The 16,188-nt window shown below is 27.6% G+C and overlaps 1 protein-coding gene and 1 long non-coding RNA gene across 2 annotated transcripts; one reads left to right on the top strand and one right to left on the bottom strand.

The window, feature by feature from the left end:
- Positions 1-12,882: 12,882 nt before the first annotated feature.
- Positions 12,883-14,624, bottom strand: LOC140918967 (uncharacterized). The gene is made up of 2 exons (XR_012161460.1): positions 14,439-14,624; positions 12,883-13,439 (listed from the first exon to the last, which is right to left on the bottom strand). It is a non-coding gene; the product is annotated as an uncharacterized lncRNA (long non-coding RNA).
- Positions 14,625-14,637: 13 nt separating this feature from the next.
- On the top strand, positions 14,638-15,444 carry LOC101492156 (uncharacterized). Its single transcript, XM_073364359.1, has 3 exons — positions 14,638-14,658; positions 14,833-15,237; positions 15,319-15,444. Exons 1-3 carry the CDS (start codon positions 14,638-14,640, stop codon positions 15,442-15,444), a joined length of 552 nt encoding a protein of 183 aa, XP_073220460.1.
- The last annotated feature ends 744 nt before the right edge of the window (positions 15,445-16,188 follow it).

A 16,188-nucleotide genomic window follows, 5' to 3' on the forward strand; every position in this document is an offset into this window, starting at 1 on the left:
GCTACTCTAATCTAACCCTCTATTTCTATTTTCTAACACTGTCTCTATTAGTACTCAATCAAATTTATGGGGTCCCACTATATGAGATTTTATTTTTCTATAGGTGAGAATTATTTTTAAAGTCATCAAAATAACATTTATTTAATTTAATAAAAAATATTGGAAATGTAGTATTAAACGCGTCTTTCGTTATGCAAACTTAACATGTAAACTATATGAATTGTAGATAAACCTTTATTGGAAGTGTTCTAAGGTGCCATATATTATCTATAAAAAAATATATTTAAAAATTGTTTGAAATTTTATATAAGATTGATTGATGTTACTCGTCATAAGTATAAACGATTGAGAAAATAATTTAATTAATGTATGTTCTCGGTTAAAAAGAAGAAAAAAGAATATTAACACTTAAATATTTAAATCATTTTTGTTTTTATTATTTTTTATTAAATTAACAATGATGATAATATATTTCTATCATAAAGATTTATAGGATCTTGATCTTCAACTTAGCAATGGTTTGTTTCTATGGTAGAAAACACATAGACATGCGTTTAACTTGAAATTACATATAGTAACTTCTAATTTTTACTTTTTATTTTTACGACAAATATTTCCTCAAAATATGAAAATGATAATGTTACTGTAATTCCAAATATATAATTAGTGGATACTTTATATGACATTAAAAAATATCGCAATTCTAATAAAATAACTGAAATAGCAAACGTAGAATTAAAATGAATGACGCTATTCATTAAAATTTGAATTAATTTTGATCTATGAATTTCCTATATACCATATGAGACATTTCTCCTGGCTAAGAAAGGACATGTCCTAATACTAATAAGATTCATTTCATCATCAAACAAACACCTATGATTATATGATTACAGAATGTATTACAGTGAAAAGTCTAGTGAAATAGCACCTAGAGGTAGCCTTATATTAAAATGGAATATTTAATTTCTTACCATTTTTTTCTCAAGGTGAATTAATGTCCTTTTCACCAAAATAATCACCGAGACAGAATTTTATATTTAATTCCAATTCCTTGAAAACTTTGACCCACAATTTCTGTCTTTAACGAAAATAGGTACAATTAGCATAATAGATTGTCAGGTACTTCTTCCATTTTTAATGCAAAAACCTCTCTCACTCTTTCATCTTCACAAAGAAAATAATGCATCCCCATCATGGTTTTGTTTACACTCTAACTCTATATACACATTTGTCAATAGTTTTCATTATTGTATTGAATTTTTAACAAACTTTTAAAATATAATTATGTACTTAGATACATGACAATTTGGAAAACTGTTTAATTTCATTAATTAATTAACAACCATTACATGACCTTTTTAATTTCATGCCAGCCTGTTTTATCTTCAATTGCAAACAATTGTCTATAATCTATACTTAGTTTACAAATCGACTCCAATATAGACTATAGTGGTCCAATTTTCAGCACTTTAAATACTTTTTAAGAAAACAAATTTATATTTTAAGACCATATTTTGTTTTGCTCTCTTTTGTTTCATATATTTTATGCATTACTAATTAGGAAATAAGTTTGATAAAATAAGTTATTGTATTTTCTTCAACTACATTTAGTAGTTTCTTTAATAAGCTAAAATTTATCCTTATTATACACTTTTGTTACATGCATCAAGAATTAACACCTAGTCAAGATTTTAAAATGCGGTCCCATGACTATTGTTAGTATTGCAAAAAAAAAAAAAATAGTGACATACAGTTGATAAAATCGTAATTCCACTTTGTATTCATAGAAGCGTTAAAATATATTATGCTCAGAGCATCTCCAACGGTAGTCAAATGAGTTCGTCCATCAGTGTGTAGTTATATAAAATTCAGTTTTTGGCGAGTTCACTATTGAAGTTGTGTCAACGTGTCATGACGTATCAAAAAGGAACGGTACTTTCATAATTTAATAATAATAAAATTATAACTCTTATCTTTTTTTATTAATTTATTTATAATAATACATTTATGACGGTTAGTGAACCTTATTTAAAGAACTCATGTTAAGTTCATCGTTAGAGTAAAATACATAGTATAGTGGACCTTATTTAATAAACTCATGTTGAGTAGCAGTGTAATTTTGTAGAAACTATAAAGTTTACTAAAATCGTAGTAATTTACTTAATTTTATTAAATTTATTGTTAATCCAAACATTCACATCAACTTTAAAAATCTTATACCTTATATAACATAAAATAAAATGCATAATTCCACATAATATTAGCTATGGTTGTTCTTTGTTGAATATAACGATAATAAAACTCTAACATCAAAATTTAATATTATAACATTTAATAGAGAATCTATAGTAAACTGGAACAGCTATTATATATTCACAGTGGTGGAGAAACTGAATATTTACCTATAAATATGAATACAGTTTTTCAAATTAGAGTGATATATTAATATTGTATTGTGATTGCACATATTAATTGTGAATGGTAACGATAGTAATCCTATGAGGTCCTATGATGAGCGAAGACAGACAACCTTCAACCCACTTCCGAGGCAGAGAAAAAGTGTGTGATCACGTTGATAGAAAAAGTACTGATACATACATAATACTAACTAAACGACAATTTTATACACACAATCTGCGTGCATGGGTCTGGATTTTGTGAAATCACACGATACTGATACACTTCAGTCTTGGAACATGGCTATGAGCAAAACCATGTTCACTAAATCATCAACTTTTTTTATTTTTCTATATTATTTAATTTTCTGTCCTTTGTAACAGTTACAAACCCACTATAATGTGCCAAAACATGGACTTCAATAGTGTACAGTGAATCATCGCGTGACCAAATTCATTTATATCTATTTATTTTTATATAACTAATTAATTTATTTTGTTTTATTATTACTTTGCACGTTCATTTCTAGATTAGGTGACCAAATTGCATTTTCAATTAACCAATAATAAGCAAAATTATTATACTAATTTTGGGTCCATACTATATGTAACTATATAGATTGTCATATAAAGTTAAAATTGTTCATGTGTCTATTTCAACTATGGTGCCAGAATTCTATTTCAACTATGGTGCCAGAATTGCAAGCTAATAGGCCCACCCTTGATTTGTTTATAGTAGCAATTTTTTTATAATTTAATTTTAATGTTTGGATCATAGGTGATTATTGAGGAGCATTTAATGTGCACAGTACTGATCACACACATATTTCAGACTCTGCATGCTTGACTGAAAGTCATTGAAAGGCATTCATCAGTTCTGAATTTCTGATACATTATGGATTCGTTCTTCTTTTGGCTTTGGTTTTTTAGGTACAATAATTATTATTATTATTATTATTATTATTATTATTATTATTATTATTATTATTATTATTATTATTATTATATATAGGTTCTTTTTTCATTGAGTCATCATGTGAAGGTTATAATAATTAAATTTATTCTTTTTGTTATATGAAATAAAAAAATAGTAATCATCCTTCCTAATATTAATGTAACGTTTTTAGATTATTATTCACATTGACTATGACGAAGAATCAAAGTATGAAAATGTTTAGCTGTTTGAGTCAAAGGACAAGAGTAATGTCTTTGACAATTTGAGGAAAAATGCAGAACTTTGATGGACCTCGTTGCCCTGTTGTAGTATAAGTACACAATTGTACACTATTTCAATTGTTAATTTGAGATTAAACAACTCAAATTACTTTATAATAAAATCGGTTACTTTATAATAAGTAGATTTGGACGGATCAATCGGCTACTTTTTAATTGTTTGCCTTAATCTCTATCCCTATCACTATAAATTTGTCATAAAAAAAATCTAAAGAAAATGAAAACATAGTTGAAATAACTATAAGAAAAAGAGAAAAATAATTAAAAAATATATTAAATTTAAAATGATAATGTAAAAAGTTATGATGCAATTAATATATAATACATTTTTATATAATATCTTAAAAATAACTAACATAACTATATTTTATTAAATTTAAACTAATTTTTAATTCTTAATTTAATTTTAATACATATCTAATTATATTTAATAAATATTCTAATAGTAGATCAAAGAATAATGCCACATCATACATGCATGCCATTGACTTGTTGACATTTTCGTTCTGCCCTACTGATGTGTACCACGTGAAATAACTTCGTACTTGAATAAACTAACTCATTACTATTGGCACCACCTCATATTTCATCCTTCTAGGTTTCACTCGCATCCATGTTTGGTTTTGCCAGTAAAATAGACTAAATTATGATGAACCATTATAATTTTATAAAAAAATTAAAAAAAGTAATTTTTTTAAAAATCACGTTGGTTCATTCATAATGACATTGCAATCCTAATTGCAACTATATCGAATATATATTTGTACAATATCATGGTTCACAGTTGTACATGGCTTAAGCTACAATTTGATGCTCTATTAATTTTGAGTATATATTTTAAAATTTTGCAACAAAATGATTAAATAATAAAATGATGCAAGGTGGAAAAGGAGTGAAGGAAATAAATAATTAATTCTAGAAGTATGATTGGTTTAACAATTTGTAAGCGTGTGAGAGCTCAATTTATGAAGATTTTGATGTCTAATAAACGTAGCATATAGATGTGATTGATAATGAAATGAATTGAAGGTAGGTTGAGGAGGATGGATAAAAGGAGATGATGGTGATGGAAATAGGAGAGAGAGAGAGGAGAGAGAGAAAGAGGAGAGAGAGAGAGAGAGAACACAAGTCACGTAATAAGGACTAAAATCAGCAGGCAGCGCCCACAATATTGAAATACACAAACCCTTCAAAACCGCTATGTTTTTGTCGATTTCCTATGATTTAAATATTGGACCCACTTCTTGTTTATGTATTGTACACACGTCCTCTACCTTTTTCATGCAAGATTTTCCCAATTATCTTTAGGGCTCTTCTCTCTACGTTTGATGTTTTAACATAGTGAAATCACTGTTCTAAGATGTCCTAATAACTCCCTCCTCACGTGTGCCAATGGAATATGGACTCCATGACTAATTAAATTACTCTTCAAAATTATAAATATTACTCAAAATTGGCTTTGTTTTTTGTAATTGATAGATACATTTTTTAAATTGAAAAAATGTGTCAAAACAATCTCTTTGTTGATTTTTACCGGAGACATTCTACCATACACTACTTTGTCTAAGAAATTTAAGTCGGTTAAGAATCAAATTATTGTTAAGTAATATTTACATAATTGTAATTATTGACATTGTCTATAAGACAACTTGGATTTTATACGCATATTAGTTTCTAGTTAATTACATTATATAGGAACAACGAATATATATATATTTCATTAATATGTCATTCATACTTTACTGTAAATTTTCACTAAATAATTTTTTCGTTGTCTCGTGGAATATAATTAACCGACAAAGTCTTGTTGTGGATCACTAATAGTAGAGTCGTCTTAAATATTTTAAATATTTTGTTTTTATTTTAAAAATTAGATTTCTAATAAAAAGTAAATATAATTTTAATAATTAAAAATTATTTTAAAATATCATATTTTTCTCTAATAAATCACAAAAAATATGAATCAAACTATTATATTTAAATTATAAATAATTTTTCAATACAATTTAATTTCAATTTTTAACTACTTCCAACACTTTTTTGAAGAATTTTTATTGTTTTACTTTTAATTGAATGGACTGTGCTATTATTCTTGGTGATCTAATGATTTGGAAAAAATATATGTGAAAGCATATGGAAATTGATAAATTGGATTAATGTTAGATATTAATGGATGATTTTATTGCCACCCATACATGTTTCACATGCAAGGTGATGAATGTAGAATTTGGATTCGTTGGAATTCACACATTTAAGCACTTAGACAAGTGGATGTTAGTTGATTTAATTATATAATTTAGAATATTTAAATCCAAATCATTTTTTTTTAATTTTATAAGTTTAATTGTAGTTTTAATTTATTCATTTTTACTGATTCACGAAATTAGATTTATTATTTTAGAAGTCGATAATTTTAGTTTTTTGTATGATTTTTAATTAAAAAACGACAATATAATATATCTTAAACAACGTGACACATAATACAATGATGTACAATGATTGACACTTATAAAATTAAAATAAAATATCGTAAAAACGTAACTTTCAACTTTAAATTTTTTCTTTATATTTATAATTTAATTAATAATATATAAATAATTGATATATCTAAACAATTCTATATAATAAAATTATATTTTACTCTTTTAAAATATATCAAATTATTATTTTTTAATTAAAAATTATGAAAGATAAATATCAAATTTTAAAATACAAAATCTATTTCGTAAAATGATAAAAATAGAAAGAAAAAAAAAATTTCAAATCAATTGTTTATCAAACCACCATTAATATTCCAAATGCATAAATGTATTGTCACCAAGTGCAAGAGAGTGGGATCCATGTAAAGGTCGTAAATATGTATCTTGTATTTGATTAAATACATCTAACACTTTTATTTGTAAAGAAGATATATATATAATACATAAAATATTGGAAATGAAGGTCAATAATAGTGGGGTACAATCTGTCTCACAAAGAAAACTGAAGGGATGGGTCCTATAGTGGGGTACTGAAAAAACCTCCAAATTATGGGGCCAAAAAGTTTCACAAAAAAAGGATTACAATTTTAACTAAACATCACAATAGCCCCTAGGGGAGACAGATCTACTCCTTCAGGGTCATCTCTCTCATCATCTTGTTCATTCCTGTTTTTTCACCTTCAACGTTTTTTCTGTGTTGTGTTGCCCTTTCTAATTTAATTATTAATTATTTTCAGCCATCTTGTTGCTTTTATTGATTAATAATATTCTTCTTTATATATTTTTAAAAATTACTTCAGCTCAAAATTTTGGAATTGGTAAATTATATATAAATTTTATTGTAAATCATTAATGAGTTGGTGGTTTTCTTTTACTTAATATAAGGTTTTTCATAATCTAAATTTTTTATGATAAAAAATTATTTTAGCAATCACTCTATGAAATGTTTATTTTGGCTTAATTTTATTTAATTCACTTTTGTGTTTGTTTTTAATAATAATGATTCAAATATTTGTACTATTTTGTGGGAAGAATATGGATTGTATTTGATTTTTTTTTTAATCTTAGTATTTGATTTTTTTCTGTATATTGTGAAAGAAGCTTCTACTTTCAGCGTTCCCTTGACATCGAAAATATGAATTGTGTTCTCTGCCTTCAAAGACATGATAGACTACCAAACAAACAGAGTGTTTGGGAAATTAGGGGAAATGGACCCCTTACATTTATAGAGTAATTTCACTCTATTTTTGTGTATTATATTAAAAGATAATTTATAAGAAAGATATACAAAATTAGGGGTGTTTGTTTCATAGATTGTGAATGTCACTTTGGTATTTCTAAGTAAGTTACGTTTAAACAAATTATATCCAGAAATTTTTAATTTTCAGTAATATAATTTACATATATCTTTTTCAATTTCTATTTTCATGTCAATAGGTGAGAATCTTACATTTTTGTGAGAATAAAGAATAATCACCATAACTTCCCACTCCCACGTCTTTTAACACATTTATTTTTTAAATTAAATAAATTTTAAAAACATTAGTAAAAAATCTAATTTCATACCAAATATATTGATGATGGGGAATAAGATTCCTTATAATAATGTTTTAAGGAATAACACTTTTAGGATTGTAATTTTGTTTATAGAAATTAGGATTGTAATTTTAATTTTTAAAACAAACACATTCTTAAATATAGACACTTAGACTAACGATCATTTTTTTAAAAATATTTAGACTAGAAATATTAATTCAAAAGAAACAAATACAAAAAACACATCCAAATAACACACAAAATTTTATCACGAAATTCAACTAGTTATGTCTATGTATTTGGCAGCAGAGGGACTACAATTTCTCTATTACTCAAATTTACAATTATAGATTATATCTCTTGTTTAAATACTACAATATATATTATAACTTTTATTTGAATATTCCCTAACTCAAACAGTTGATCACTTATAAATAGATTATCTATAAGTTATATCCAACAAATAGTCAATGATCAGGACTAATCCTAAATATAAGGGCCATTGAGACAATCTTCTTAGATCTCTAAAAATATATTTAAAAAATTACTTATAGAAAAATGCTTTATATTCTATAAATTTCAAAACTAAAATTAACTAAATCAATCGAGCTAAAGAGAAAAAAAAAGAGATGGTTTGAAGCCAAGAGTCCTAGAGTCTAGGATTGTATGAGTTAGGAAAACCAAATCCTATATTTAATTCATGACAATTACATGTGTTTAATATAATCCATAGTAACTCTTTTTCCCCCCAAGAGATTCCCTCTTGCTAGAGGAAAGTCTACTCAAGAATAAACATACACGCTTTTTTAGATGCGATTTATTGTAAGAGTTTTACTACTTACGCTAATTTCAACCTCGATTAGTTAAAAAATTATAATAATATTTTTTAAATTATAATTATGTCTATTAATCCATCAACATTGGATTATATTTGAAACCTTTTTTATGTGTAAATTAATTACTTATGGAACATAATGAGTAATAACCATCTATTAAAAAATTAGCAAACCACTGATTTTTTTATTTCCTCATATATATATATATATATATTAGTATTGTTTAAAAAATCAAAATATTAAAAGCTATTGAAAAGTGTATAGTATACTAATGCATTGTTTGGAATAATAGAAAATTGAAGGAAAAAAAGATAAGAGAGTGGAAAGTTTATGAAAATTTGTACTTCCTCTATTTAGAAAAAGAAAATTTTGGATGGATCCCATGTCAAAAAGTGCTTCCCTCCAATTTGGAAAGAAAGTGGGTTAGAAACATTTTTTAAAACAAAATGTCTTGAAAATCCTTATTTTAAATTATAATGATAACATAAATAATGTTAATCATATTATCCATCCAATAAATATAACATAGGGGTATGAATGTAATGCAATAAATAATTTTATTTTTTATTTTTTATTTTTATTTTCTTTCACTTTCACTTCAACAAAAAATACTAACAAATCATTTTACTTTCTATTCACTTTCCTCTCACTTTCTTTGTTTTAAGAATTTTTCCACTTACTTTCTTTCCTTTTATTTTCTTTTGTCATCCAAACATTGCATAAATGATAAAAGACATATGATCATATGAAAATCCAAACATTGGATAAATGATGAAAGACATATGATCATATGAAAAAACTCAGGTGAGACTTTCATGGCTACAATCATATGAAAAAACATGTTAAAGTCAATTGAAATGAAAGAACAATGAAAAGGTGATAAGATCAATGGTTGCAAAGCTAGATACCATTCCTTGCTAGCTAATAATGAGAATGATATATGATCAAAATTTCTACATATAGCATCATCATATTGAGGTTGACTACAAAGTTGAAAAACTAACAATTCAATTGAAGTTGATGTTAGACATGCCAATATGCATTTAGTGTAATTCCACTTTATGTGGAAAGTGAACCAAATAGTTTTATAACTAACTATTAGAACCTCTTGAAAATGCTCCTTAAACAAGGTAATTAGTGATTGGACCCCATCTTACTTGGATTTAGTTATAGGACTTTTAAAATGTTGTTCCAAAATAGCTTCTCAATTCTAATTGATAAACCAATTGACACATGACTTTGCTTATAAAAAATCCAACTAAAATTTTGTATTTAGCTATCATTTCCATTTGCTTTATTTGCCATGTTGATATCACAATTGGTATATAATCTACTATCATTGTCATTATTCAATAAAACTCACGGTTTCAAGCTTTATAGCCTTATAGCTATTAATTAAAACATAAGTAGCTCCATGTGGAGACATATATAGCTCCAAACCTTCAACTATTTACATTGCCCAATCGCATCCAATTGAAATTTTTATAAATTATAAATGCATTTAATAGGTTATTGTTATAAACAAAAATAAAGATTAAATGTTTAATGTTTAATGTTCATGGTTAAATATTATTTAATATTATTATTATTTTTAATATATTTTTCATTTAATTCAAAATATTTAATATTGATAATTAAATATTTGTCTTTTTTTAATTTAATAAATTTAATTTATATTTTATATAAAATTTAAAAAATTAATTACAGTTCTTAATACTTGCAAAAATAATTATTTATTTATTTATAATAGTGATAAGGAGTATTGTTTTACTCGTTTGCTTTAACTTTCACTAAATTACCGAATCAAAATTTTGGTATTATTAAGTTTGGTCAAAACTCACATGCTAGTTTCAAGAGAATAAGTGGAAAATGGGATGCTACATTAACAAAATTCCAAAAATTAGATCATGATCATTATTAGATTCCCGCAGTTTACTTGTATTTGCATCCAAGAAAATAATGTTATATATGTGAATGTGCAGCTGTAAGTTCTGTTTAACATAATATATTAGTTAACATTATTTAAACCTTCATATAGTTTAAATTATTTTCAGAAGCACGAAAAAACATAAAATATAAACATTATAGAATTCATAATAAGTTATAAAAAATAAATATATAGAATCATATTAGATTCATACATTGATTATCAACATTGTGCTAGTACATTGTTGATAGATAACTATGTTTCTTCAATATGTGGTTAGATATTTGATCTCATGTTGTATATTCATGGAAATTAAATTCTAAAGTATGTATTAATTATAAATCCATGTTATGCCATAATAAACAAATCCAATTTGGATGTGTGTAGTATTTTGAAATCAACAACAGAGAAAAAATAATATAAAACTTGAAAACCATATATAAATACGATTTGTCGTTGAAATTTGTGTCTAAGAAATATTTCCAAATCTAAAAATATATTTTCAATCATTAAAAACTTTTATTGACCAATTGACTTCTTTATATAACTTGCACCTAATAGTTTAAAGCAAAAGCAAGAAACTCTATTCATTTTTTCTGAATAAACAAGCATCTCTTGTTTTCATCTTCTCAATTAGAACAATAACAAATGTATTATGTGAAGTGGATACTAAAAGTCTAAAAGTGTCATTAGGACCACTTACAATTGACACATTTTTTAAGATCACTATTTTAATTATATAATAGATCTCCTAACTCACTTCTAAGATTAATTATTCCAACGCTTTTAGGACTACTTTTTATGTTCTTGGAACATATATATGTATATATTGGATATAACAATAAATCAGATTAGTAATTTAACAACAAATAGTTAAAAAACACCTTTTTTTTGTTTAAAAAACGACACCTTGTGTTTTGTATGGATGTCACATGTTGATCAATGGGTATAGAAACATATGTTTCATATAGTATATTTTTTGGCAGAACATATGTTTCATATAAATAGAAATGTATATTTTCTTGACATTAACAAAAAAAAGAAAAAAATTTAACGCGTTCCCAAATGTTTAATTAGTCTATGTGACATTACTGGTTGAAATTACAATATAGAACTAGCTCCAAATTGTTTTCATGTTTTGTTAGATAACATATGGTATTTCTCTAAATTTTTAAATTACTAATAAACTTGTTTCATGCGATCAATATTGTTAAATAATAAAATAAAATAAAATAAAAACTGACTCAATCCTAATTTGTTATTATGGTTTCTTGAAGAATTTATTTCTTAGGACTATTGGTCAGATTGGGTCAAGATTCTCCTAATTATAGAATAAAATGACATACTATGAAATATTCCAGGACAAATAGTACTAAATATACAGAGCCTTGCTGGCATCACCCAAAAGAGACAAGGGCCACTCAAACCAAACCAAACTTCAATTCATTAATATATAATATATAATTTTTCATGACATGATTTTGGAATTAATTTGGATTAGTAAGATATATTTGATGAATGATGACTAGACTAATGGGGAATATGTCTCGGTTGGTGAAGATTAGGGAATCTAACTCATTCCTGCCCAGAGACAGAATTTTGTTTTTTCTTTTAGAATGATGTGAGGAGAATATATTCCCTAGTTCATGAGAATATATTATTCGTGTTAATAAATATATGTTTTAATAACAAAAATAAAATATTTTAAAACATGGATATAAGCGCACCATTAAGATTGGTGTATAAAAAGAATTCATTGGGCCTATACTTCCCGGTCTTGTTATTTGGGCCGAAAACTTACAATTTGAGTAAGCCCAAGTTTTATTGGGCCTATACCGATTAAGTTTAGAAAAATTTTCCTTGTACCCCAACACTTTGCTTTGTACCCCCAAAAAAATTCGAAAATGCCAAAACTACTCTCAATTTTTTTTTGCTATTTCAAAGAAAGTAAATGTAAATATTTTTTTCACCATTTTGTCATTCACCCAGCCGTAAAACAGATTTCCGGTAACTACCGGAATACTTGTAACAAGATTTCCGGTACAGAGTAAAGTACCAGAAATGTTAAAACTGAGTTTTCCGGTACATAAGGGAAAAGTTGTGTACCGAAAATCTTATTTGGCAAGTATTCCGGTACAGTAGTAGATTCGGGAAAACTTCATTTCTAAGTTTTCCGGTACATACCAACTTTTTTTAATTTTTTTTTAAGTTTTTAATTTTTTTTAAATGTTAACAGATATGGATAATCCACTACTATTAATGGACAAAACATGCGTCGATACTACAAATATTTTTGACACAGATCAGGTATGAATAAATATATTTAATATTAATATTATAAAAATATATTTTTGTGATTAATTATAATTATTTTATTTCAGATATTTGATTCAAGGGATACTGTTGTGGAATGGGCAAAAGAAATTGGTATAAAAAATAAAGTTACCGTTATTATCAGAAGATCAGATATAGAGACGGGTGAGAAAGGACGGAGAAATAAATTAATATTAGGTTGTGACAAAGGGGGAAAATACAAGTGTGCTGCTAGTTCTATTCGAAGTTCAACAAAAAAATGTGATTGTCCTTTCAAGCTTAGATCAAAACCATTAAAAGATGGTTCAGGATGGATAGTTAAAGTAATTTGTGGAATTCACAACCATGAATTACCTGATACTTTGGAGGGGCATGCATATGTTGGGCGCTTAAATGAAGAAGATAGAAAGCATGTTCATGAATTAACAAAATATAATGTTGCACCGAGACACATATTACTCTCATTGCAAGACCGAGATAAGAGTAATGTTACTAAGATCTCACAAATATATAAACAGAGAAGTATCATTCGATTGCGCGTGAGAGGTAATAGAACAGAGATGCAACATTTATTCAAGTTAATTGAAGATGCAAAATATGTGTGCTGGAATAGAAAGCGTGAAGACTCCGATGTTATGAGAGATATTTTTTGGGCGCATCCAGATTCAGTGAAGTTGTTGAATTTGTTTCCGATTGTGTTGATTATGGACAGTACCTACAAAACCAATAAATACAGAATGCCATTACTTGAAATTGTTGGTATGACATCAACAGAGAAAACATTTGTAGTTGGGTTTGCTTATTTGGAATGTGAGAGGGAAGAAAACTTTTGTTGGGCATTAGAGAGACTAAAAGATTTGTTTGTTACACAAAATAAATTCCCTCAAGTAATTGTGACAGACAGAGATCTTGCGTTAATGAATGCAGTTGGCATTGTGTTTCCACATGCTGTTAATTTACTTTGTCGATTTCATATCGAAAAAAATGTTGGAGCAAAATGCAAGCAATATGTCTTAAAGGATAGACAAGAGTCAATATTGAATATGTGGAAAGACATTATGTATTGTAGTAATGAAAAAGAGTATATGATGCGCTTGCATATGTTTGAACAATCATGTGTTGATACTAAAGTGTTTGTTGATTATGTCAAAGAAACTTGGTTGACTCCACATAAGGAAATATTTGTTGAAGCATGGACAAATAAAGTGATGCATTTGGGGAACACAACGACTAACAGGTATTTAATATAATTTTATTATATATTGTTGAATTGTATTATATTTTCTAATGTATTTGTAAAAAAAATTTACAGGGTTGAGCCAGCTCACTGGAAACTGAAGTTAATGTTAGAAAATAGCATGGGTGATTTGTGTAAATGTTGGGAGGCTATGAACAACATGATAAGGTTACAACATAAAAGAATCAGAGCCTCGTTTCAAAAAAGTTTTTATGATGAAGAGCATGAGCACATAAATCCATTTTATCAGAGATTGAATACATTTGTATCAACAGAAGCTCAAATATGTATTGATGAAGAATACGACAAAGTTGAGTGGGTGGGTACTGACAAATCTATATGTGGGTGTTCTCTGAGAAGGACATACGAATTACCTTGTGCTTGTGAATTGGGACAATATAAATTAATAGGTGAACCAATTCCTCTAGATTCTGTGCATATTCAATGGAGAAAATTAAGCATGGAATGTGAACTCACTCAAGACACAGAAGATGGATCAGAGTTGGATATGTCTACTGAGATGAATGCCTTATGGAAACGCTTTCGATCACTTGATGTTATTGGGAAACGAGTGTTGAAGAGTAAAGTGCGTGAACTTGCTTTTCCAAGTACAAGTTCAATATGTCCACCACCTGAAAAAGTCAAAACCAAAGGAAGAGTGAAGAAGAGTAAGGGTATGAAGTCAGATGGATATGATGTATATCGAGACATTTCTTACTTTGAGCATGTTAATGCAACATATGGTGAAGATATTGGTTCCCAACCCTCTCAATCAAAGAAGAGACAAACCTCTCAATCAAAGAAACACCACTCTCAGTCATCTCATTCTTCAAAATTTTTGTTATTGAGACAATTTCCTGATATTATTCAGCCATACATTGATGACATATTTGACGTGGCAGCTGATGGAAATTGTGGTTTTCACGCTATTGCATTATTGTTTGGTTTCGGTGAAGAGTGTTGGTCTTTGGTCCGCAAGAGATTGGATCAAGAGATTGTTTCTCATGTAACTCCATATGATAGATTGTTCACAGGACGCATTAAAGAAGTAAGAGATTCGTTGATGATATCCGGCTTAGGTGTTCAACCCATGGATAAATGGTTGTCCATACCTGATATGGGTTACGTGATAGCGACAACATATAATATTATTCTTGTCACGTTCGGTCTGACATTTTCAATGACTTTCTTTCCTATGAGGGGTTCACATTCTAGATCGACAAAAAATGATCGCATTTGTTGTATTGGTTTTGTTAATGGAAATCACTGGATTCCGGTAATTATTTTCTTATACTTTTTTAAATTTCATTCTGATAATTTTTGTCTTATATTTTGTTAATTTATTTAATTTTTGCAGTTAAAGATGAAAGATGGATTTCCAATGCCAGACATTGCACCAGGTTGGAAGCAATATCGTACCAATGAAGCAACTTCTTGGGCAATAGCATACACAGACCGTCTACAACACTGGGGTATTTATTAGGCCTGTTGTCACGTGTTACCCAAAATCCACCTACGGAACCCGTAGATGCAATGTCTTTAGATGAACCTTAATGTTTTAAAATTGATACAAAATCACTTTAATGTAACCGACATTTCAATTGTTATTAATTAATTTTAGCTTTTTGTCATGCCTTTTAGTAATTGATTTTATCTTGTATTTATTTCATAAAGTAACCGACATAACAATATTTAATAATTAATAAAGTAACCGACATAACAATAATTAATAAAATAACTAACATAAAGTGTTCATAAAATAACCGACATAACAATAGTTCATCAAAAGTGTTACTACTAACTAGTGCGACTACGTGATAAATACAAAGCTTTATAAAAGTGAAGATACAACTCATCATCTGGACTAGCTTGATGTTCACTCAACCCCTGTTGTATAAGATCACCGATCTGCTGTAGGATAGGTGGCGGCTGTGAACTAGAAGCATCTGCACTGGTGGGCGGTACACTATAACGTGGGACCTGAGGTACACCATCTGGTCGCACCAGCAGTGGATGAGACACCTGATAGAACCACTCCAAATATCCATCTTCACACTCAGATGGATATGTAGCTGGACGAAGCTTGGGAAATAGCTCTGTCACTGGCGTCACATATCCCAACCATTCCACATCTACATCAAATAATCTAGCAGGATCTGGAAGTGGCGGTGAAGGAATATACTGGATATATCCGAATTGTCTCAAACACCTCTCTGGTAGATATTTC

Source organism: Cicer arietinum, chromosome 8, assembly GCF_000331145.2.
Source record: "Cicer arietinum cultivar CDC Frontier isolate Library 1 chromosome 8, Cicar.CDCFrontier_v2.0, whole genome shotgun sequence".
Taxonomy (NCBI): domain Eukaryota; kingdom Viridiplantae; phylum Streptophyta; class Magnoliopsida; order Fabales; family Fabaceae; genus Cicer; species Cicer arietinum.